Genomic DNA, 25,952 nt, shown 5'->3' on the forward strand with positions numbered 1-25,952 from the left:
ATAACCGTCTCTGAAATGTCCGAGTCATATAAGGAGGCTCCCTTGGACGAGTTCCGCACCCCGCTGCATGAGAAACCCACCGAGTCCATTACCTCCAGGCAAACGATCACTGTCACTCAAACAGAAACAGGCGAAACCCTCGATAAGCATGTCCCTGAAGCTTTGCCCGTCCCTCACTCTGCCACCCAGGACATGTTTCCCCTCCAAGGTGTTTCAGTTACAAGCACCCGAACCGATGAACTTCCAACCGATCTCGCCGAGTTCACCAGCTCGAAGGCGGTGGCGGAGACGGACATCGAGGCGCAGCACGGCTTCAGCGCCAGCGAGCAGCAGCGGTTGGAGTCGGAGGATACGTTCGAGAGCGAGGCACTGCCCGGTAAACATCAGGCCGAGGTAGGTATTGGTCTTGCTGAGGCCGGAGTGACTACAGTTGTGGAGCATAACGAGGCAGAGGATGAGTACACTCCAGGAAAAATGCCCGGAGCTGTTCAGCTCAAGTCTCGAATGATCCCAAGCGAGGGTATGCAAGTAGAAGAAGTGCAGCCTGGTGATGGTACTGGTAAATTTTTCCCGGAGCAGTTTGTTGCCACTGAGAAAGCTGCTGAAAGTGTATTACCTTACAAGAGCATTTCAGTGAAGGCGACTGATATAAACGAGCTGGAAGATGACTTACCTGATTTCAAAATTCCTTCATCATTCCGAACCTATGGCGATATGGTGCCCGAGCATCATCTGGAAGTCGAAGAAATTCTGTCAGAAGACATGACAGGCAAAATTTTACCTGAAAGCTTTGTTGCAACTGAAGTCGCTCAGAAAAAGATAATTGAGCTCAAGGGCCTGAAGGTGTTTGAGACGACAGCTGAGGAGTTTCAAGAAATATTGCAGCAAGGAAGCAAACCCAGAGAATTTATGGGCTCTGAATCCATCCAGGAGACTGAAGCGATGGAAATTCAAGAAGTGACACTGACTGAAGAATCTTCAGAGAAGACCAGTGAAGCTTTAGATACTCATCATGGCGTGATTAGGCTAGCTGAGCCGCATAAGGCTGCAACTGTAGACATTGTATCCAGTGGTGATGTTGAAAGTGATATGGCGGATAGTGTGAGACCTGATGTGCATGAGGCTGCGACCTCATATACTGTTGTGCAGCCAATCGATGTTTATGAGGTCAAACCAGGGGATATCGAGGAATCCTTTGAGCGTGACATCCTTCCATCCACCCAAGCCCACACCAGGCTCAGCCCACAGAACACTCTTGAAATTTCAGAGTTCCCCGCTGAGTCCTCTCCTGAGGATTTCACTCCAGAGTCCCGGCGGGAGGCGAGCGCAAGGACGGGGGTCGTCGAGCAGCAGGCCGTCATCACCGACGAGGCTAGACCTGAAGACGTCCAAGGAACAGTCGACGAACTCAAAGCTGCGCCAGCAACAGCCCGTACCGAGATACTCGAGCAACAGTCACTTCTCAGTTCCGAGGTGTGCATAGACGAGAGAGAGGATACGGTGGCGCCGTTCAAGGCTGGAGAACAGGTTCCTGAGACGACCACGGAGCTCGTCATGAGACACACGGCACTGCTCACAGATGTTGGTACACGGGAGGAAACAGAAGAGTACTCGCCAGAACAGCCGACCACCGCATCTCCAAGGGAACAGTTAATTGGTCTCGAAGCACCAGTTCGAGAGCAAGTAGAGCTGGGAGAAGTTGAGAGTGATTTCGATCAGAAACAGCTTCCGGAGCAGAAACAGGCAACTGAACGACAAGAGCTGGCTCAGAGTAAAGTTGTAGAATCGGAGGACATCACCAGCTTCGAAGCTGAAGAACAGTTCATCACATCAAAGCCTTCGGAAGAAAAACAGCCTAAGATGACCATGGTCGAGCAGATTGGAGTTCAGGGAATTGAAGAAATCGTTCATGACAAAGAGGGGAAGGTTAGCGATGAGGTAGCGCCTACAGAACAGAAAGCTGCCTTGGATGTCGTCCCCCAGCAGAATATCATTACATCAGAAGTAAAAGCTACGGAACAAGGCACCGACTACAAGGAAACAGACGTTAAACCAGTTTCAGCTGAATCCAGCATTCTGGAGATGGAGTCCATGCAGGGTGAAGTGACACAGACCGTAGAAACGGAAACTGATTTTGCTCCAGGAGAGCTCAATCTGAAGAAACCGACAGTGCGTCTTAACATCGTTGAAAAACGTTCCGCACAAACAGAAAATATTTTGGTCGGTGAATCGGAGGACACCTTCACACCCGGCAAGCTAAATGAAGTACAGCCAAAAAGTTCTTTCGCCGAGCAGGAATCTGTGCAAATTACTGAAGTTGCCCCGGATTCGCAAACAGGGGAATATGTCGTTGGCGATAAACCAGGCGAGAGAAGTGCTGACGTCTGTTTGTCTCCTATTGAACCTGTCATAACGCAAGACGCAAAATCAGAAGAAACTGAGAAGGACTTCGACAAGTTTGTGTATCCAACAGAGATGGCAAAACAGACTATTCCCGAGCAAAAGAGCACTGCTATTTCTGAGATCACAACGGGCGAGACTGAGTCAGAATATGCTCCTGATGTCATGCCAGAGCTACAAGAACTGAAAGAAGTGGTTGAGCTTAGGGAGCGCAAGACGGCGATTGCACAAGATATTGTGACGGAAGAGAGAGAAGGTGACAAAGAGAACTTCGTGGCAAAGTCTGTGCGCGTTGAGGGTCGCATTTCGCCACTTGAAGGTCTCATTGTATCTGAGGCTCAGCCAGATTCTGATGAGGATACGTTTGATCAGAAGCCTCTTCCGAAAACCGTTGATGCGCAAGTGGGCTTCACAACAGAACAAGCCTATGATACGACAGAAATAACCACCCAAGAAGCTGAAGAAAAATTCGAAAGCACACTGGAGCAAAAGGTTACAGCCCTAGACTCCATTATCCCCCAGGAATCTACTGTTTCCAGCGAGATCATAACAAACGAGCTTGAAGAAGAATATCGCCCTCAACAACTACCACAAACTGTTGAACTCATTCCCTCCACTAATCTTGTGTCGCAAAAGGCAGCGTCGACATATGAGGCCGAGATTGATGAGAAGGAGGAATGGTACGACATCCAGGAGGAACAAATGAGACAGCCGACCTTATCAACGATTAACCAGACAAGCATTCTCGTTTCAGAGATTGTTACAGATCAAAGCGAAACCGATTTCAACCCTGAAGTTTTACCGAAAACTACTACAGCAAGCCTTGACGTTTCCACGTTTAGTCCCTTGGAAACAACAACTACCCAGATAACAGATAAAACTGAAGATTGGTCGGCACCGGAGACGAAACAGCGTAATGCTACAACTACGATGCTAGAGCAGACCTCGGTGGATGTATCCCAGGTCGTGGAGGATGAACGAGAGGGTGAGTTCAAGCCTGGTATGCTACCGACCACATCAGAAGCTACTGAGCAGCTGATATTTGATCAGTATAAGGCTCCACAGGTCAGCCAGCCGGAGACAGAAGAAAGAGAGGAGTGGTACGATGCCGAAGAAGTTGACATTCGACAGTCGAGAGTTGAGGTAATCGAACAGCGCACGTTGCAAATTTCGCAAGTCATAACTGACGATAGGGAGGACGAGTTTACACCAGACCTAGCGCCAAAGAACAGACATGCATCGCTCCAAGTTTCACCAATGGAGCCTACTGCGGTCGAAGAAGCACTTCCAAATGAGAAGGAAGAAACCTTTGAGACAAAGCCTGACCTCGGAGTTACCGCTGGTGTCGAGGTAATTCAACAGGTGCCACTGCTCACTGAGCAAACCGATGCAGCTGAACGTGAGGACGTTCTTCAAGAGCAGAAGACTCCAAGTGGAGCAAAAGCATCGGTTGAAACGGAAACACCATGGACGCGAGCACCCACCATCGGACAAACAGAGCAAGCTGAAACAACGGAAGAATACTCCTCTGAGCAGGTCACAAGGAAAAAGCCAGGCATTTCGATCTTAGAGCAGGACTCAATCCAAGTCACCGAATCAGTTGTTGAGGAAAAAGAAGAAGAAACAGAGACATTCCAAAAGCCAAAAGAAAAGGAAGCGAAGGTAGGATTCTCTCTCCAGGAAACGCTGTCAACATCTGAGACGTTAGCTGATGAGCAAGAAAAACCTTTCGAGAGCAAGCCCGATTTGGGAGTACGTGCCACAGACAGCATTACAGGGCAGCCTGTGGCAGAAACCTCAGAAACACAGACATCAGAAGAAACTGAAATTCACAAAGATGCTGTTTTGGATACATCTGTAGCAAAAGAGTCGACAAACCTCGTGGAAATGCGCTCAGCTATTTCCCACCAGCAAATCACAGAGGAAAGAGAAGATACTTTCAAAACTCCTGAAACGAAGCAAGTCAGGCCCACTGAGGAGATTTTGGGGCATGAAACAGTTGAAGTAACTGAGGTAGCTCCGGAGACTAAAGAAGTTGAATTCCAGCCAGGTGAACTTCCAAATAAAAAATCAGCCAACGTCAAATTCGACTCTCAGGTTGCAATAGCGAGAGACGAAGTAACCATTACTGAGGCAGAGGAGGAATTTACACCAACTGAATCTAAGCAGCGTACCGCACATCCTCAGGTTGACGAACAGATAACCACTATTGTTTCAGAGACGCTGACCGAGGAGGTGACGGAGGATGCTACAACAACCCTGCCAACTGGTCAAACGATCGAGGGCAAGCCTACCATCACATCTAGAGCCGTCACAACAACTTCAGAAGTAACAGCAGATGACACTGTCGAAGATTATGACATCACCCAGATCGTGCAGAAAACTGCGAAACCTTCTATTGACGAACAGAGAGGTGTGGAAATACAAGAAGTTCGTCCTGACGATACTGAAACCTCATTGGAGGAGTTTGTTACTAACTCTAAACAGGCTTCCGTTGACTTTGAGCTTAAGAAGGCTCCAGTCACTGATGAAACAAGGACGGTCGAAACGGAAGAAACATACACCTCCGAATCCATTGGAACAGCTACCGCAAAGGGATCTTTCGTGGAAAAGAAGACCATAAATGTTAAGCAGACCATACCCGAGGACAGAGAAGAGACGTTTGAAAGTCCTTCCACAACAGTGGCTAAGCCAACTGAATCCATGGCGCCTGAAGACCGCGAAGCGCCCGTCCTTTATCAGCAACATCCCGAAGAGAAGGAAGGTACATTCGCCGACAAATATGAAGGCATTACTGTTAAGCCAAAAACGGTGATAACCGAAAGAAAAACTGTGGTCACCGCTGATAATACAACTGATGAGAAGGAAGAGACATTTGACATCACTTCACCAAAGGATAGGCAGGCGAGACCAACGGTTGACGAACACCAAAGCGTGGTCGTACTAGAAACAAAGCCCACTGACAGGGAAGAGAGCCTCGAGGACTTCAAGTTCCAAGGAAAATCTGCAAATGTTGACTTCGAATTACAGCAGGCTCCAGTGTCAGGAGTCACAACAACCGATGAGTCCGAAGATGTCTTCACATCAACACCCTACAGAACCGAAACAGCGGACGGGGTAATAATCACACAAAAAGAAACAGTAACTGTCAAACAAGCTATCACAGGGGACACCAGTGAAGACTTTGATGTTTCACTTCCCTCTGGCAAAACACTGTCGGCATCGATGGTGCCGGAAGACCGCCAAGCAGCCGTTGGATTCGGTGTTGAAGTCGAAGAAAAGGAAGTGACGTTCACCGACAAGCCGGAGGGAATTAAAGTCACTCCAAAGACAGTAATGACTGAGCGCACATCTGCTGTTAGCTCAGAGCCTGTTACAGAGGAACATGAAGATACCTTTGAGTCAGTTAAACCCAAAGACAGAAAGGCCAAGCCAGCTGTGGATGAGACTAGGGGAGTTGAAGTTACTGAAGCAGCACCCACAGAGCTTGAAGATTCTTTGGATGAATTTACTGTCAACAAAAAGAAGGCAAATATTGGTTTCGAAATTCAGCAAGCTCCCACGCAAGCAGAGGTGCGACCAGCCGAATTAGAGGATACATATCAAACCAGAGTCACCAAAACAGAAACAGCAGAAGGTACTGTGATAACAACAGAAACAATCACTGTCAGTCAAACGGTGACAAGTGACAGAGAAGCTGACTTCACGGTTAACCTCCCGAAGGACGCGAAACCGGGACAAACTATGACTCCTCAGGACAGACAGACTGCTGCTACACTTGTCATCACCCCAAATGAAAAGGAGGATGACTTTACTGAGACTACTCAAGAATTCACAATAAAACCAAAGGCGGTGCAGCCCGACCGAAAGACTGCAACAAAATCCGATGAATTTGTCGATGAGCACATCATTGAACTTGACCAAACGAAGCCAGTAGCTGTCAAGGCCAGGAAGTCTTCAGTTGATGAGCTGGTGACGGCATCAGAAGGAATAGTCCAGGAGGAGGAATCGGTTATAGTGGAGCAAGAGGTAGTGGACTCTAAAGGCAAACGAAAACGTTCGAAACAGGAGCGTCGACGAGAATCTGTTGAAGAAATTCGCCGTGGCTCAGTCACTGAAATTCGTAGAGGTTCTTTGGATATGACAATACAAGAAGTCCATGATGACGATATAAGCATATCTGAAGAAGTAACCATACAGCCGACGATAACCGAAGAAGATGACGTTCTCATTACGGAAGGGGATGGTATGGATACGACCCGAAGGGTGGTAAATGAAGAAAAGGATGGAAAGAAAAGAAAGGTCGTCATTCATACGTTTGCCAGCAAACCAACGGATAACACCAACATAGAAGAGATAGAAACAGTTACACATAAAACAGAAGAAGAGGTTGTTGAGCATACCATCGATATTCAACTGGTGGATGAAGAGTCCGACGAAACTGTTACTGACTTCACGGTCAAGAAGAAGAAAAAGAAACCAACTAAAGAAAAGACAAAAGAAACAAAAGGTCCGGAACCTGTTGAAGAAACACAAGAAGAAACAGCAGTACTAAAGAAACAGCCAAAGACAACAGACCAGGACAAAGAAAAGACGGATCATGATGTTGAACACACAATTGATATACAAATGGTCGATGAAGAAACAGATGAAACCATCACTGACTTGACGATAAAAAAGAAGAAAAAGAAACCAGCGAAAGATAGAAAAGAGGATACGACGGCTCCAGAGCCCGTCGAAGATACACAGGAAGAGACAGTGGTGCTGAAAAAGAAGCCAAAGAAGGAAGGACCAGATACAGAAACTGATACAGAAACTGACAACAAAGTAGTTTTGAAGAAATCCAAAAAGCCAAAAGATGCGAATGAAGAAGAAACCACGTTCGTTGTTCAGACTATTCCTCAAAAAGAGGACCTCAAAATAACAGAAGTAGATAATACAACGACAACGGAAACAATCATCAGCCAGGACATCACCGAAGAAGTCGAAGTGGAAGAGGAAAAGACAATCAAGTCCAAGCGCCCGAAGAAACCTAAGGCCAAAAAGCCAACAGAGCAAACACCAGAAGATCAGGCCGTAGTTACTGAAGAAACTACGCCTACAAAAGAGGTGACGATGAGTGTGACTGATCAGAATGTGGACGAGACGACGGAAGACATCGTCGAAGAGACGACAACTGAGTTCATGGTCAAGAAACCGAAGAGAACCAAGCCTAAGATATCTGAGGCTGATGAGTCACATGTGACCGAACTCATAGATGACAAAGAGGAATCGACAACAATCAAGCTGAAGAAAAAACGCAAACCAAAGCAAGGGGAAGACACCGTCAGAGAGGAATTTACGGTGAAAACAAAGGAAGCAGACACACAGGAAGAGGAGTTCACTGTGATCCAGCAGACCGACGAAGACGTTACCGAAATGGAAACAACAGACGTCACGATCAAAAAGAAACCAAAGAAAAAGAAGCCTTCAAAGGATATTAAGATAGATGAGAAGGAAGGTCAGGAAACAACCGACGATGCCGTTGAGTTCTGGGTGAATTGGGAATATGCAAAGGCAATACAGCGTGTACACCACGAAGAACTTCAATGGGCTCGAACATCAGGAGTTGATTTCTCAGAAACGCCCGAACAAACTACCATCCGCAAGAAGAAAGTTCGGTTCATTCAAAAGGGATCTGAAGAGCCCATTGAAATTGTTGAGGAGGTTTTAGAAGACATTCCAGCAGAGGAAACCGAAGAACAGGAAACAAAGAAACCAAAGAAGAAATCAGCAAAGCGAGAACTAGTTACACAAGAATCCCTGCAAAATGAGGAAATAATTACTAGTGAATATCCAGAACAAGATGATAAAGAAGAAGTCCCAACAGAAGTGGCGGAGCCGCGTCTTGACACAACTGACGACGCTGTTACAGTATCTGCAGCTGATGTTGAGGAAACAACACAAGTATTGCCACAAAAGAAACCAAAAAGATCAAAAGCAGACAAAACACAAGATGTGCTGCAGCCAGTGGTCACTGAGGAACAAGTTACTCAAGAAACACCTGAAGAGCTTGAAGAGCTTAGAAAACCGGATGAAAAAGCTATCACAGGCATTTCCCCTGATGATCTACAAACAGCGGTGTCCAAATCAAAAACCGACACGCAGGAAGCTCCTCGGGAAAAGCCGGAAAAGAAAAAGAAACCAAAAACTAAAGTGCAAAAACCAACCGATGAGAAAGAGGACGAAGATCAGCCACAGGAGGAAGTTTCAGCTCAGCAACCTTCCGCTGAGGAGGAGCCTAAGACAAAGAAGAGCAAACGGCCAAAGAGTCGACCAAAGGATGTTTCTGAGGCAGTTCCCGAAGACCAAGTGCCTGACAAGCCAGAACAAAAGCCTATTGAGGAGTCGCTTCAGAAGCACACTGAGGGCACTGACACCGTTGCAGAAGAGATAGTGGAAGAGATTACGACAGCGCCCATAATAACGGATAGCGCAAAGGAGCTCTCTGAAGAGGACAGCCTGGTTGTCGCAGCTGAAGAGCAGAAACCCAAAATGGAGCAAATAGAAGAAAGTGTTACGGTAGAGACAAAGCGAGTGAAGAAGCCAAAAGCGAAGAAGCGACCTGATGAGAAACCAGTCGACAAGTCTGATGACGTGAAAGAAAGCGCAAGTGTACGCTTACCAGACCAGGAGACGCCGATCGAAGAAACATCTGTAACCGTTGATGTCCCTGAAGATGAGCAACCATTAGATGAGATCACCGAACCAGAAGCAGTGACAGTAAAAACACCAAAGGGAAAGAAAAAGAAACCAGTGGTAACAGAGGAAACTGAAGAGGTTGTTAAGCTACAAAAGAAATCTAAGGTCCACAAGACTGAGGATGAAATTGAATCTGAGACTATAGATACTGAGGTAACGCTTAGGCGAGCGTCGATAGAAAAGCCTCAGGAATTGACTGAAGATCAGGAAACAGTGTTTGAGATCACTGCCAAAGACACTGAAGAAGATGCTGAGGCAACGGAAGTAACGCCTGACAATTTGCCTGAGGCCGCTGAAAGCATTACAATAATCAAAAAGGGTAAAACTAAAAAGCACAAACCAAAGGAACCGACTACAGAAAAGCCAATCGAAGAGGGAGAACAAAAGCCGGAAGAGTCACTCCCGGAAGAACCAGAGGAGGTTTCGATAAAACTTGCCAAGCAAAAACCTGTAGTCAAAGAAGAAGTGGGTGAGGAGGTAACACTCAAGAAGAAAAAGCCAAAGAAACGCGTTCCAGAGACAGATCAGGAGGTAGTCGCATCATCAACAACACTGAAAATTAAACGTCCTGAGGATGACGTTGAAGCAGAAGCGACTTTACCCGAAGATCAAGAGGTAGAGTTCGAGCTACCACAAAAGACAAGGACTGAAAGCCCTCTGGAGGACGTTGAAGATGAATCTGCTGAGGCGCAAGTTGTTATTAAGAAGGTAAAAACCCCAGATGATGTCGAGAAGGTGGAAGAAGAAGTTATTGAAGAAATCATCAAAAAGAAAAAGCCCAAAAAGAAGCGAACTGTCGTTCATGAGCCCGAAACCGAGACCTTACTGAAAAGACGTGATTCTTCAGAAGATGACGTAAAGGCGGACGCAGTTTTCGGAAAGCCAGATAAAGAATTTGATGACGTTCAGGAAGAGTTCGTCATAAAAAGGCCAAAGAAAAAACCATCAACAGTAGAAGAGCCTGAAGAAGCCATTACCCTGAAGCAAAGGAAACCCAAAAAATCAATCGATTCCGCAGAACAGGAAATAACATCAACGGACATCACTGTAAAACGTATTGAAGAGACTGTTGAAGAGCACTTCGAAGACCAAGACACTCAGTTTGAATTTAAGACAAGTAAAACGCAGGAGGTCAGCGACACCGAACAGCCGGACGAAGACGCAGAAGCAAGCGTCCGAATCAAGAAGATCAAAAAGGGTGACAAGCCGCACAAGAAACGTCATATCCCCTTCGCTTCACTGGACGACGAGGAGCAAGTTCGCATCGAGCTCGCTAAGAGTGCGTCTCAGGAAACAGTTGAGACGGTCTTCTTCCACGACATGCCCTCAGTAGCAGATGACATCAGCGAAGACGTTGAGTTGGCTCTGCCGAGACGTCGAAAGCCTGAGTATAAGGTGGAAGACGTTGAGACCGAATTTGGTGTCAAAGCACCGCGCAAAAAACGCGAGCCGCAAGACGACTCAGCTGACGGTGCAAGTCGTACCGTTCGGCAAACGTTTAAAATGAAGCTGCGTCAGGATACCATAGGCGCTGTGCCGGGCTCTCCTGGCTCATCTGTGGGCGAGGAATTCGATTTCAGGTTGACTCCCGTTCCGGACAAGGAGGCGCCAGTCTGGAGCGAGGACAGCGAGGACGCGTCGCTGCAGCTTAAGCTGCGACCCAAAAAGAAAGGTCAGCTGGCCAGTGAGGTCGAATTTTGGAGTGGTGCTGTTGTCTCTAACATTCTGTCGAGGCAACATGGATGCCTGCCTCCCTTTCTGGCTGGCGCTCGCTCTAATCATCAGCGCTTTCTAATGGCTCATATAATTTCATACTTCAACGAGTGCTGTCTACCAGCGGTCTTCCGCGCTGCTGCAAAGGAATCCGCGATTTGCGTGTTGTGGTGCAAAGGCTAACAATGTTTTATATACGCTGACACGGAATCCAAGCCAGAATGCTGTGTTCTTTTCATTTTTGGTTCGTCAAAAACATGTGCACTAACATTCTAAACCTTTCGTTTCCAGGTGGACCTTTTCAGGCTCTCACAACTTCACTTTTCCAGTTTGACTTTCTCCAGCAGCAGATTTAAGTCGCATCTCAAGTATCATGCATAGTGTATATTGTATTACTAGACCGAAGGCTGAATATTGACCGAAGGTGGTTCTAGCCGCCAACTGGTGTAGGTATGCCGTAAACTAAAAGGCACAACTGCTGAGAACGTGTACATTTTGGTTCTATGACTAACGACTATCTGTTACGGAGATTGAAGAGGGGTCGGAATATCTTCACCTGGGGTTCTCAAATCTCATCACTCCGAGACACTATTGAAATCTGAAGAAGTTGCCTACCTTTCACCCTGAATATTACTTTCACTTTAACCGAGGCTGTTCGTGGCCATATATGTAAAGTGAAACTAGACGGAGTTCGTAACAGCGTATGTTCATTCGTAGGTTCGTTCAAAGGTTCGTTAGGTAGGTATGTTAGGAACTTGGTAGCAACCAATCCCATGCATTGCAACATTAATCTGGTCATAGTGACCCAAGCTCTGCTGTTTGAGAGGCTCAAAAGTGTAATCGCCACGCCGATTGTGGATTGCTCTTGATCGTCAATACATACATACATACATACATACAAAATTGAGTTGAATATTCCATTGTGTTAACTTGAGTCCGTGCAGCTATGCCAAATGGGAGCTGAGAATGGACGGTCTCAAATTAAGAGTACGGTCTGCCTCTGGATCATCTATCTGTAAGCTAGCGAAATGGTGTCACAAATGCTGATAGTCCGTGAAAATGGTTAGCGATTAGTGGCAAATGCACATTGTTTCAACTGATGTTTTACCGTATTAATTTTCATCAGAAGATCCATCTTCTACGGTCGTTGGATTTTTCACACTAGAGCATAGCATGTGCTTATAACAATATGAACGGTTTCTTATAAGATCTGTTTCATATGATAATTCCTTAACTCATCATTAGCAATTGCAGGTACCTTTTCTACTTCATAGATATCATAGGAGCTCGAGCAGGTCTACCAAGAATTCAAATAGCCGCTTCTCAATGGGTAGAAGACTAATGAGATCAGGCAATGTCATGTATTGTGGTTCAGATATGTAAATTATAAATACCGTCGCCTTCTTCATATTCCACCGCGTTAAGCACCCCTTTGTTTGCCCCTTTGTTTTGTTTTATTTCGTTTTGTTTCCGATGTCTTTTGTATAGGTAGCGAAGGATGCACAAGTGCTTGATATTAACGTGTATGTAGGATGTCCCGGTGTCTTTGTGGCAGTTCAATCTACTTCATTTGATCGAAAATACGTGATATTCATTGCCCGTAAGATTTTCATCACACCTTAGATTGCAGTGGCTCACGATTTATAAAGCATTGGTAACAAATAAACCGTTAAAATTAACTCAGTTCTTATTTTGCATTTCGAAACATTACTCCAACCTGACTCAGATACTAAAAGAGGTCATAGTTGACATGTTTCCTGGCAGTCACCATCAACCAAGTTGTGTTTAAACATAAATCCGGACCAATAGGTTACCGAAAGATCATCCCCTAGAGAAGCTAATGTGTTGTTAATTGCGCTTTCGTGATTTTTTTCGCTTTCTGGTGCACTGACCTCCCTCACTGTGTTTCGTCCTTGTGATATTTTACAGCCGATATTGTGCTTACTGAGCATAGGCACACAACAGAATTTGTAACAGAAGGTAAATTGCATCTATATTGCATCATTGATGAATAGCATGCAATAATATTAATCTTTTTTATAAATGACATGGACACAGCATGAGGTATGCGCAAGGCACAAGAGCATCGACCCCTGGCTGAAGATTTGTGTCTGCCAGTATCTGCGCGCACAAATCCATCGTGCTGTCATATTCACTGATCCACAAATTTTGTTTAGGTGAAGATGGCCTCTTTTGAATGATAGTGTAATCTGTGTCAATCTGTATTGTCAACCCTGTCTGCCATCTGTTGGTGTCCTGTTCCAAGAATGCAAAATGTTCTGCCGTGAAATGATCACACTTAAAATCATTTACACTAGATAATAGGTGGGTATCAGACTTATCTTCATTCTGTGGCTCGAAACTGTCCCCTATGCCTTGCTGACGTTGCATCATGATGGTTTGCATGATTGCTCCATTGCATTCAATATCGTGAAGTCTATTAGGTGAATGCGAAATTATTCCATTGACCTACTCTCAACGAGTAATGCCTTGTGTACTCCTCGTTTTATATTGTGTCCCTGTCCCACTCCTCATGTAATGTATATCATCCATTGGAAACATTTGGTAGCGTTCAGCATTGAGCATCTTACCAGGAATTCTTTCACAGCTATCTATCCTTTTTTCAGTTGTTGTTGTTTTTTTTTTGCCATTTCGGTCTGACAAAACCTATTTCAGCGATTGACGGTGCTGATTAAGTCTTTGCTGTATCCCAGAAGAGTTCGAGCTGGAAAATACCCCGTGTGATCGGTCGCGCTAAATAAAGTGGTCGATTGGCATACCTCCATGCCCGATATTTCTCACCCAGTCAAAACCACAAGATAGTTTTTTAGTCGAAACAGTCGTACCCCATGTAATCGATAACTTATGCATCTTATTATTGGCATTTTAGCAACAGAATCACAATCGCGCCACGATATAACGTCTATAGTGACCCCTACCGGCGACCTGGGAAAGGTCGTGACCTGAGCGCCTGCGTCGCCAGTGGCTGAGGAGACGACAGCCCTCGAGGTGACCGAGGGTGACACCTTCTACGCGGTGTCCACCTATGTGGCCGAGTCGGACGAGACTATGCACCTGGTGGAGGGAGAACGCGTCTACATCCTCGGTAAGTGTGCCGGTAACGGAATCGGCGCGGTAGAAAGCCGGCAACAGAAATGGCGCGATAGAAATGGGAGCGGGTGCGTGGGGGGGAGAGAGCCCATAGAAGGAAGCGGACGTGTGAGGGGTGTTCATAGGGAGAGCGGGTACGTTGGGGGTGGTCACTGTTCATAGAAAGGGAAGTGGGTGCGGGAGGGAGCGGCATTCACTCGCAGCTCAGTGCCAGCCAGTCGGTGCTTAGGCTATGTGAGTGTCTTCGTTATCGTGCGACTTACGAGTCGCACAGTGCGTGTGGAGAGGTCTATGTGGCTGCAGAGATTGTCTGGCATTAGGGAATGGTGAAAACAAGACATCAAGATGATCATGTTGGGGTGCATCTGCGTAAGAACCGAAGTTTAAGTTTGCTGAGGGCTAAATGTTCATATATGTCAAATGACACGCCATAATTAATTTTTCGTACACCGAACAAACCGTAAAAATACCCCCAAGAAAAGTTCATCGCTCAACATTGAAATCCCCGTTCACCAGACATCACTATGCCTGATAAAAAGCCAACCACTGACGACCCTCCTAAACACGTTGGCAGAGAGCCACAACAGCGACTGGTGGTTCGTGCGCAAACACCTGACCGAAGAGGCCGGCTGGGTACCCGCCTCGTACCTCAAGAACGAGGACGAGTACAACCACTACGTGCAGCGCAAACTGAGCGAGAAGATCGGAAAACTGCCCGTCTTCGAAGGTAAGCCGGGTGTCCGTTCTTCTGCAGCTATTTTTTGTCTTACCATATCTACCAGTAAAACGCCTTTTGGGCGCCTTGTTTTGGGCGACCAACGGAGCGAGCGAGAGGATGGGCCTTGCACGTGCGAAATTGCGAGGGGGTACCTCCAACTAGCTTGTGCACTGCACCCTACTAACCGGTCTTTAGCGATGTGCCAAATTTCAGCGCAATCGGCCTAGCCGTTCTCGAGATCTGGAAGCGGCACACTGCACGTGCGCACGTGCAAGCGGGGTCCAAACTGACTTTTGCACGGCACCCTACTAACTGGTCCCCAACCGTGTACCAAATTTGAGCGCAATCGGCCCAGCCGTTCTCAAGATCTGGGAGCGCCCCCTGCACGTGCACACGTGCTGTAGCACCCCAACCTTAAAACATGCAGATGAATTATCTGATGGAGACCTAACTGTGTACCGAGTTTCAATTCAATCGGCCCAACCGCTGTGCCGTTATTGAGGTTGCAATTTTGGGGGTTCTTAAAAAATGTCCAACTTTACCACGCGCCACGTGCGGTGGTTGGCAAGAACGCATGGTGGCCATCACACCACAGAACTTTTACGTCCAAGTGACATAAGAAGACCGCTTGTCAATCGGATGTCCCGTTCCTAAGATATTAGCTTTTGAAGAGCAAGACATCAAGATGATCAAGTTGGGTGGCCGGCCGGCCGGCCGGCCGGCCGCTCATACTCAGGATTTTCCCTTAATTCAGTATGAGACTCCGCTCGCTTCGCTCGCTCCGTCATAGGCGTAGGAACAGGGGGGGGGCCAGGTGGGCAAGTGCCCACCCACTTTTCGAGGTGGGGGGGCCAACCATGTGTTTTGGCCCACCCACTTTTTACTCGAGGCCCCTCGTCTCGATTTGAGAGGACGTCGTCACGCTCCAGAATAAACAAACTCGGTAAAAATAAGTTCCACGAATCCCCACGCACGGACTCCAAGGGGCCGTGATGGATCCAAGGAGGCCCTCTGTTCATACCTGTCAGTCGAAGCCCCTGAGACTGATGGTCTGAGAGGCCCTAGTGGATCTGAGGAGGCCCCAATATCCACACTGGTCTGGGGAGGCCCCTGACACTGGCGGTCTGGGAAGCCCCTCTATCCACACTAGTCAGAGGTCTGAGACTGGTGGTCTGGGAGGCCCCTCCATCCACACTAGTCAGAATAGGCCCCTGACACTGGCGGTCTAGCCGAGGCCCCCTACCCTCACTAGTCAGAGGAGGCCCCTCTATCCTCAATAGTCAGAAGAGGCCCCTGAGACTGATGGTCTGGGAGGCCTATCCATCTACACTGTAGTCAGAGGAGGCCCCTGAGACTGATGACCTGAGAGGCCCTTATAATCACACCAGGCAGAAGAGGCCCATGCGACTGATGGACTGAGAGGCCCTTCTATTCATACTGGCCACAGGAGACCCCCAAAACTTTCGGTCTGGGAGGTCCCTCAATCCGGCACCAGTCAGAAGAGTCCCCTGAGACTGATGGCCTGGGAAGCCCTTATATTCACACTAGGCAGAGGAGGCCCCTGAGACTGATGGTATGAGAGGCCCTCATATTTACACCAGTCAGAAGAGGCCCCCGAGGCTGATGGCTGTGAGGCCCTTCTGTTCATATAAATGGCCACTGGAGGCCCCTGAAACCGGTGGTCTGGGAGGGCCCTCTATCCAAACTAGTCAGAAGAGGCCCCTGAGACCGATGGTCTGAGAGGCTCTTATATTCATACTGGCCACAAGAGGCCCCTGAGACTGATAGTCAGAGAGGTCCACTCCTAATGAATCTGAGGGGCCCTCTATCCACATTTACACTTTTCTAGGGAGGCCCCCGAGACTGATGGTCTGAGAGGCCCTTTTATTTATACTGTCCACAGGAGCCCCCTGAGATTAATGGTCTGAGAGGCTCTTCTATTTATACTAACCAGAAGAGGCCCCTAGGATTGATGATCTAACAGGCTCTTCTATTTATACTAGCTAGAGGAGGCCCATGATACTGATTGTCTGAACTCCCGACTCTGAGGGTGAACAACTCTGATATAATACATCCTTTTGATGTCGCGGAGGCTATAGCTAGAACACTCTCAGAGCGCTGCCGGGGTGACGCTCCCTCGCAGCCCGCACTAGGGCGAGCCCGACCCCAGCTTGGCTTGGCGGATTTTTCCACTGACGAACATATAGAATATAACGAGCCTTTTACAATGACTGAACTGAAGCACGCCATATCCTCGCTTCGAAGTGTCGCCGAGGGCCCAGACGCCATTCACAACTCCATGTTGAAGCACCTTCCTTCTAGCGCCCTGGAAACACTGTTAGCGATATTTAACTCGCTATGGGAGAGCGGTTTGTTTCCTGCAGCATGGCAAGAGGCCACGGTGATCCCCATTTTAAAGCCTGGCGAGTCGGGACTTGACCCACTTCACTACCGTCCTATCTCATTGACCTCTGCTCTTTGCAAGTTGATGGAGAAGATGGTGAATGCTCGCTTGAGTTGGTTTCTGGAACATAACGACATTTTTACGGACGCGCAGTGTGGTTTCAGGAAACACCGCAGTTCAGTTGACCATATCTTAGCTCTTGACACCGAAGTGAGGACCGCTTTTACCGAAAAGAAACACCTTGGGGCTATCTTTTTTATATTGAGGCTGCTTACGACACAGTTTTACGGCAGATCATCTTGAGGAAGCTTCTCAGCTATGGTATCCGTGGCTGTATGGGCTTTTTCATTTGCAACTTTTTATCTTATCGCACCTTTCGTGTCAGGGTTGGAAACCACTTGTCCAGCTCCCACCTTCAGGAGAATGGTATTCCACAGGGAGACGTCTTGAGTGTGGCACTTTTTGCTATCATGATTAATGACATTGGCGACAGACTCCCAACGGCTATAGGGAGATCCCTTTTTGTCGACGATTTGGCGGTATGGTTCTCCGCCTCAAGTGCGCGGCACACGTCACGACAACTTCAGCTTGCTGTGACGCGTTTAGAAAAGTGGAGCAAGGATAATGGCCTTAAGTTCTCAACTTCAAAGACTGTGGCTGTTCACTTTTGCCGTCGCCGCTGCCACGATCCTGATCTTGGAATCCGCCTCTACGGGCGAAATATCCCCACGCAGCCGGTTGCAAAGTTTCTTGGTGTTGTTTTGCACAGACGTCTGACGTACAACGAGCATTTTAAAACTCTTCGTGAGAGATGTTTTAAAACTCTAAATATTTTAAAATGTGTATCACGTACGTCGTATGGAGCTGACCGACGAACCTTGCTTTTACTCTACCGCTCTCTGGTACGTTCAAAGCTCGACTACGCAAGTTTCATTTATGACAGCGCCAGCAAGTCGCGTAAGAAAATGCTTGACACCATTCACCATGCCTCACTTCGCGTTGCTACGGGTGCTTTCCGTACTTCGCCAACAAGCAGCGTTCTGGCTGAGGCTCACGAGCCACCGTTATCTCTCCGTCGCCAGATGTTGGGCATGCGGTATGTTTTAAAACTTCGTCAATTTCCCTCGCACCCGGCATACCCGTATGTCTTCTCGCGAGAGATCAGTCGGTCTGACAGAGTGGCTGGTCGATCGACTTCCTTCGGTGGACGTATGCAAGCTCTCTTCTCAAAAGCAAACATTTCTCTTCGCGGCGTGAGGCGCACGTGGGGCGCGCCCTCGCCGCCCTGGAGAAATGCGTATCCACGAATCGATCTTTTACTGACAGACATCAGGAAGGACGATCAGCCGCCATGCACACTACGAGCACGGGCGCTGGAACACATTGCCTCATATGATGGTTTTACCTCGGTTTTTACAGACGGCTCGAAAACAGAACATGGTGTCGGCTGCGCTTTTGTGACTGGTCATGACACACGCACATTCTCTTTGCCAACTTCTGCCTCTGTTTTTTCTTCCGAGCTCGTTGCAATTGAGGAGGCTTTGTGTTTTATCGAGGTGTCTGACAGCTCCTGCTATCTGATCTTGTCAGACTCCCTCAGCAGCCTCTTATCTTTACGGAGTTTTAATCCAGACAACCCGATAGTACAAGACATTTTATCTCGTCTTACGTCGGTGGAACGAGCAGGTAAATTCATCCAGTTCTGCTGGATACCGAGCCATGTGGGCATAAGAGGCAACGAGCTTGCCGACGCGGCCGCAAGACGCGCGGCCGCGGCCCCCTGCCTCCGTCGTTTGCCTCTGCCGGCTCGCGATTTTTACCCAGCCGTTCGATCTTTTACGACGTTTAGCTGGCAGACAGAGTGGCGTCTCCATGGATCCGAGAAGCTACGAAAGGTGAAACCTACTCTGGAGCCCTGGCAGTCCTGCTTTCAAGGCAAAAGACACCATGAAGTGGTCCTCTGCAGACTACGGATAGGGCATACGTATGCAACGCATGGCTATCTCCTCCGTGGAGATGCTCAACCAACATGTAGCCATTGTGCCGTGCCGCTCACAGTCACTCACATTCTCTTAAGTTGCCCGCACCTCGAACCAAACCGGACACGCTGCCTCGGCCGCATTGCCCCAGGCACCACCATTCGCCACCTGCTGGGTGATGACTCACCCTGGGTTTTATCCGGCAGCATCTTTTCTTATATTCAATCCATCAGTTTTCCTGTGATATACTCGTTTTACTAGTATAACGTATCTCAAGTAGTTCTAGTCTTCTTCAGTTCGTCAGTTCTCTGTTGACATATCCGCTTTACCAGTACAGCGTTATGGGCGCAAAATGACCACCGCAGTCGACGCGCCCGTAAACCCCAATGAACGAACGAATGAACTGATTGTCTGAGAGGCCCTTCTATTCAAACTAGGCAGATGAGGCCCCTGAGAATGATAGTCCGAAGAGCCATGCGGCGGCAACTGGCCGTGGCCATATTTCGGCTCGGTAGGGCCCCACAGAGCTCATGAGAGCACCTCAAGGGCTCCTAAGTAGACACGCTTATCCCCATAAGGGTGCCACGCCGGCTTCTGAAGGCTCCTTGTAGGCATCTAAGGGCCCTTTCCGGCCTCTAACGGCTCAACCCGCCTGTGATGGCTCCACACCAGTGTTTATGAGCGCCACACAGCGGCGCCTTTGAGGGTCATACTAGTGTCTCTTAGGGCCCTATATCGGTGGCTCTGGGGGCCCACACCGGTGCCTCTGTGGGCCACCACACCTGTGCATCTCAAGCCTCAAGGCTCTACAGGGTGGGGCAGCATAATCGGGAATGCTTTTTGGGCTCTGGTCATGAGTAGGCATGGCATTATTTTGATAAATTATATCATGGCAATGAAACGCCCAAAAGTTGTGCATCATCTGACATGACTACATCCATGAGCATGCAACTTCCTGGAAAAGAGCAGCAAAATAGTTCGACGGTGCTCCAAGTGCTTTGCGCGCGCCCATAGGCCATAGACACTAATGTTAAACGAGTAAAACAAGAACATTTTGTTTAAAACAATGCCATTCCACGTAAAGGTTGCTGGACAGGTCAACGTGTTATCACGGACGATAAGGATTGTGTGGGGATACTTAGGACAAAAAGTTAACGTAATCGTCGTAAAATAACTCTTAGCAGAGGACATACAAGATGACTCACTTGAATATAAGGAAGAAGCTCTTGAGCATATTAAAAAGAAACAATGTTCAAAACTTCAGCGACCAAAAATCTTATCACCGACTGGAATACGATAAAAAAGAATGGCATGCCATATAGGGGATTGTATCGAGAATATTGCAGCGGTCATGCAAAGTAAACATCCTGTTGAGGTGATGGACCTATGGGTGGTCTTCAAGGGAGGTGCACGTGGTGCACCCTACTTCATCGAGCCCGGATAAAACGAGCACCTCTGGTAAATACATCCACACTCTGGCAGACTCACGTGGAGTCGTCGGAAGAGAGGATCACTGACGGTCCAGATCACGTCTTACGAGGACTCTGTCCGTGCTGGTACTGCAGTGAGGACGACATGTTATTGTGTAGGGCACCTCCACCTGAGATGAACCAAAAACTTCTGGTCCTTCAACTCCGCCGATTTAAATCCGACCAAATTCTTTATATGGAGCGTTTTTTGGTAGAAGTTTAATGAACAACTTATCATCAGTAAAAACGGTCTTCAGTGCAAGGTACGAAGCTGATGGGCGATCATGGACAAGCAGGAGGCTGCACGTGCATGCGCGTGCTTTTGGACCCGCCTTGAGAAGGTCATCGACGCGAAGGGCGGTCAAATAGGATGAGGGATAGGTAAAAGGTGACCGATTGATGGGATGTTGTTAAAATAGTGCTTGGAGCTATATTTTTAAATTCATGACCAAATAATCCCGTTTGATATTTATTCCCGATTATGCTGCCCCACCCTGTATATAGGTATGTACATCTGAAGGACCCACACCGACACCTCTGAGGGCCCCACACCAGTATCTCGGAGCTCTGAAGGCCCCACACCGGTGGCTCTGAGGACTTACCGGCTCCTGAGAGTACCATGTTGATGTCTAACGGCTCCACAAGGCCACTGAAGGCACCACACAAGCTCTCACTGAGCTCTAATGTCCATGTACCGGCCTCTGAGGGATTTAAGCCAGCGCATTCATAGCTCCACACCAGCAATTGTAAGGGCTTCACACTGAAGTATCTGAGGGTTCCACACCGGTGTCTCTAAGGGCCAAAATACCGGCATCTCTGAGGGCCCCATAGCGGCGTTTCCGAGGGTCCACATCTGGCGGGCACCCATCAGCGACTGAAGGTCCGACACTGTCGACTCCGAGAGCCCCATCTGCGTCTGGGAGCAACATGCCGTCTCTAAGAACCACAGCGGCTCCTCCGTCGAAAGATGGGCGTCTGCATGCCAAAGGGGAGCGATTCTGAGACAGTAGGGCACCTATGTGCAATAGAGGGGCGCCTATGAAGCCCCTAGGGGCGCCTCAATGCGAAAGAGGGGTGCCTCTGAGGCCTACATATATGGGCGTCCACATGCAATAGAGGTCTGCAGACTGCAATTGATCAATGCCATGGGGGGTGTATTCATAAGAAACAGGGGCGCCGGCATGGCAAAGAGAGGCGCCTTCAAGTGTCCATAAAAGAGAGACGCCTATGATAAGCGCACAATGTATGCGACAACGGGGCGACTGTGAGACATATAATAGGGATGTCTCTGATGACTATACCTACATAGGGCGCTTATTGCCAAAGAGGGCGCCTATGAAGCTAATGGGGGCACCTGGGAAACGAGGAAGACATTTGTGTAAGGGTTTTCAGGGGTCATGCGCTGTTTGCGGCAAATAGATTCTAAAAAAAATCGGAGGGGGAATAAATTTTAAAAATGGTGCGGACTTTCCGCGCTGTTCGCTTAAGCGGTTACGCCCCTGGGTACATCTGCCCGATCTCAGAAGCTAGATTTGGTCATACTTGAAAGCAGCCAGCAGGACGAGGCAAAAGTTGGAGGCCCCTGAAAATAGGAGGCCCCCTGGAAAAGGAGGCCCCTTGACAGGGTGGCCCACCCACTTTTCGTGACGTTCCTACGCCCGTGCGCTCCGTAATTATCTAGCTATTCACAAAGCAAAGTACAGTGGAAGTGGAAAATATATAGGTACCAGCCTGTTTCCCTGTTTCCGCTTCTACCTCAGTCACTGCACCATATAGCACCGACATGAAGCAGGACGGGCTGACACTGGCGGGTGCGGGATGGGCATCAGAGGCATATGCCCCCCCCCCCCCCCCCCCCCCGTGTAAGCGTCCAAAATTGATAAAAATGTTACAGTTTCCTTCCCACAGACAAGAAACTTATGAAATTACACCTTGCAAAAAAGAAAAAAAAATATGTGAATATGACTGCAAATCATGGGAAGCTAACTCCGAACACTTTTTACGATTTGGACACCATTTGGAGGGCATGCGTCCACCCCACTCAATCCAATACCTAGGTACATGGGTATATGTGGGTATGTACTATGTACATACCTGGATCCTCAAATATAAGCGGGCCCCGGCCGGAAGGTACCTAAATAGGCCATTCATTACACCATAGACTGAGGCAGCCGCAGCGGAACGGGGGGAGGCACCGGGGCACCGTGCCCCCCTTTGATTTTGGCATTTTAACGTTAGCCCTATCGGCGTTGCATGGAAAGAATGGGACCAAAAGTCGACAGTGCCCCGCCCCCCCCCCCCTTAATTGCAGGTGTTCCGCCGCCACTGCACTACACGGGGATTTCCCAGAGAACAAAAAAAAAACGGGCGATTGATGAACCACCGTCATATTTTTTTTTTTTTATTCAGGCCTCCCTCCAACGGGCTCTTGTGTTGTCCCAATTATAGGAGGGCTCCATCTCCTCCCGGCCACTATACCCTACCCCCCAGGCTACGGCTGAAGTGGGAGCCTACCCCACACCCGCACAGCCGGGGACGACGCCCGCGGAACGGGCGGAACCGGGAATCGAACCCGAATCCGGCACCGCCCGCACCGCGGGTCGACGCCTTAACCGACTGCGCCACCAGGTGGACATATTCCAGAGAAAAAAGTTATTTCACTCAATATACGCTAGCTGGATAAAATTGCAATCAAATAGATACTCTCCACAGGCACAAGGCAGACAATGCACATTGCAGCGTATGGTAAGCGGCAATGGGCTCCAACTGAAAGAAAAAAATAGCGCGAAACGAGCTTGTTATCGGAAACCGGATCCGTGTGAACAGCTATCATCCCTCCAACCACCCTCCAACCTTCGGCCAAAATATTACTAGCGGCGGAAGAGTGTCTCCGCGCCCCACTCACCTAGTTTTCCGGAAGAAAGAAAACACTCCCATTTTCGGCTGTGCGATCAATTGCCACCAGCAATCTTGACATCACATACAACCGACACAATACTTTCACGATCTTCTTCACATTCAAAATGTCAGTCACCACAAACGTTTATCACCAGCCGGAAGACTGAGACACTCACACCCGACCCACGTGGCTCGCGAACTGCCGCAGGCTTGTTTATTTTTGTTTTTGTTATGTGTTTCGGCCGCCAGGTGGACAGTTGCTAAAAAGCTGCAAAAAGTAAAAACAGCTCTGCAAGCATCTCTAAATAAACATAAATGTGTTTTGGCTATTGAGAAGCCCTCTTTGAGTTACACTCGGCTTCAGGTATTACTTTTCGGTATTGTAATTTGTTTTGCAAGCAGCAAGCTGCATTGCTGCATCATGTAGTCGCATTGCTAGCACAGAGCACTACAAAAAGGAAAAATACCTCGCTTCATTTGCTAGCCGATCGGTAGTAGCCTAAATGAAGATGGTCGCAGACTATTGTGACTGTGAGAGGATCAGAAACTCATTTCACGCTGTCACCCTGAACAAACACCCTTGAAGTCAAGTCAGTTTGCCTCATGTTGCTCCATTAGGTAGGTATTGATTGCATCTTGTGCCCCGACATCTCGTGACATGATAGGCATCCTGATCGCATTGCCGTGATTTTTACAATGGTCTTTGCCCGACGTACATTCGCTATAATCCTCATTTAACAAACTCCTACGTGTTTGTTCTCAGCGCCCAAGACGGGCCAGAAGTCGAAGGCGCCTCGCTTCACGGAGAAGCTGCAGCCGGTGAACGTGGTGGACGGCGCGGTGGTGCAGCTCGAGTGTCGGGTCGAGGGCGAGCCCAGGCCTACCATCACCTGGTTCCGCCAGACCGCCATCATTAAACCCTCCACCGACTTCCAGGTACATACGTGGAGGTGACGGCAGAGAACACCGTGGGCTTGTGCACAATTCGAAATATCGTGCACAGCCACCACTAGGCATTTGTTGTCACTACTGAATTTACGTCACCGGATTCCGTTGTATGTTTCGTTTTCAATTGAATGATTCAAAAAAGCCTCGGTGAGTAATACCTACGTTGGCTGGCTGGATCGCTCCCGCTCTGACTTTCCACATCTCCATCCAGATGTTCTACGACGACGACAACGTGGCCACGCTTATCATCAAGGAGGTGTTCCCCGAGGACGCCGGCACGTTCACATGCGTGGCCAAGAACGAGGCCGGCTTCAGCAGCTGCTCTGCGGACCTGGTGGTGGAGGCGCCGCTCTCCGATCACGGATCGGACGTCACCCTCACCAGCCGCCGCAGTCTCAGCAGGTGGGCCCGGCTTTCATACTACCACTTTGTGCAGCATCACTGCGAGGATATGACTGGGGAGAGAAGCATACGGAACCGCATCGATACTTTTTACCTGGCCACCCTGGATTCATATTTGCTAGTGTTCGTCGAGTAATACGGTAGGTATCGTTAATCGCAGTAGTGTAGCGTGGCACTAGTGCGCTATTTCATGAGAAAGAATATCTGTCGTGATTAGTGTCAATGCGAAAGGCGAAAGAAATAATCATTTTGATCATCCCAAGAGTCAGTGGGTCATCTGTTCAAGCTATGCCGACCAGTATGCACGCAACGTCGCAAGTCGATCCCATTATCATCTCCCACTTTTGCTCCCCAGGGAGTCGTCGCTCTGTGACATCCTCGAGGGCATCCCGCCCACGTTCAGCCAGCGCCCCAAGACTCGCACCGTCCAGGAGGGCGACGACGTCGAGCTGGAGTGCCGTCTGGTGGCCGTGCCCGAGCCGGAGGTCCAGTGGCTCCTCAACGGCCGGCCCGTCAAGGAGTCCAAGCGGGTCACCATCACCACTCAGAGCGACATGCACATGTACTGCCACTTCATCCGCATCCGCGGCGCCAAGACCAAGGACGAGGGTCTGTACGAGATCGTCGCCATCAACCGGGAGGGCGAGTCGGCCAACACCATCACTCTGGCCGTGGAGCCACGCGGCGAGAAGCAGCCGCCCGAGCTCGTGCAGCCGCTGCAGCCGCTCGTCGTCACCGAGAACGCGCGCGCGACGTTCGTGGCGCGGATCAGCGGAAAGCCGCAGCCGCGTGCCACCTGGTTCACTGGGAAACACCCGCTGACGCCCGAGATGCTGGCCAACAGCGATGTGACGGTGACCCAGGAGGGCGACGTGTACTCGCTGCACATCCCGCGCTCGCACCGCAGCGACGCCGGAGAGTACACCCTGCTTGCAGAGAACGCCGCCGGCTCCGCCAAGACGACCGCCACGCTCGTGGTGCAAGGTCAGTGGTCAGGCGGCTGAAAGCTCTATCCGATCACTCCTTCGTGGCATTTACGGACTTGAGGCTTTCGGCCTTTGGTATTAAACAGTGGACATAAACATTAAACACAAAAACAGTTTGAATGGGAAACATTGCAACGTGCTAATCTGCATTGATGCGCTTTATATAAATACTTTCTTTTTTAA

General features: G+C 48.8%; 1 protein-coding gene and 1 long non-coding RNA gene across 6 annotated transcripts in view; one reads left to right on the top strand and one right to left on the bottom strand.

Moving 5' to 3' along the window:
• LOC122384767 overlaps positions 1–23,634 on the bottom strand; it is an 83,781-nt gene extending 60,147 nt beyond the window's left edge. The window contains exon 1 of the long non-coding RNA XR_006257089.1: positions 23,441–23,634. This is a non-coding gene — a long non-coding RNA (uncharacterized LOC122384767). The remainder of the gene's footprint in view (positions 1–23,440) is intronic.
• LOC122384762 (titin-like) overlaps positions 1–25,952 on the top strand; it is a 108,961-nt gene that overhangs the window by 65,935 nt on the left and 17,074 nt on the right. For 3 of the 5 annotated variants that reach the window (XM_043372478.1, XM_043372477.1, XM_043372479.1), the window contains 6 exons: positions 1,268–10,813; positions 13,838–13,960; positions 14,540–14,692; positions 24,197–24,369; positions 24,593–24,783; positions 25,139–25,767. In XM_043372478.1, the coding sequence (XP_043228413.1) occupies positions 1,268–10,813; positions 13,838–13,960; positions 14,540–14,692; positions 24,197–24,369; positions 24,593–24,783; positions 25,139–25,767 (10,815 nt within the window). The remainder of the gene's footprint in view (positions 1–1,267; positions 10,814–13,837; positions 13,961–14,539; positions 14,693–24,196; positions 24,370–24,592; positions 24,784–25,138; positions 25,768–25,952) is intronic. The other 2 variants (XM_043372480.1, XM_043372481.1) reach the window with 2 other exon arrangements.

The sequence above is a fragment of the Amphibalanus amphitrite genome, unplaced genomic scaffold (genome assembly GCF_019059575.1).
Source record: "Amphibalanus amphitrite isolate SeventyFive unplaced genomic scaffold, NRLGWU_Aamphi_draft 000198F_arrow, whole genome shotgun sequence".
NCBI classification, from domain to species: Eukaryota; Metazoa; Arthropoda; class Thecostraca; order Balanomorpha; family Balanidae; genus Amphibalanus; species Amphibalanus amphitrite.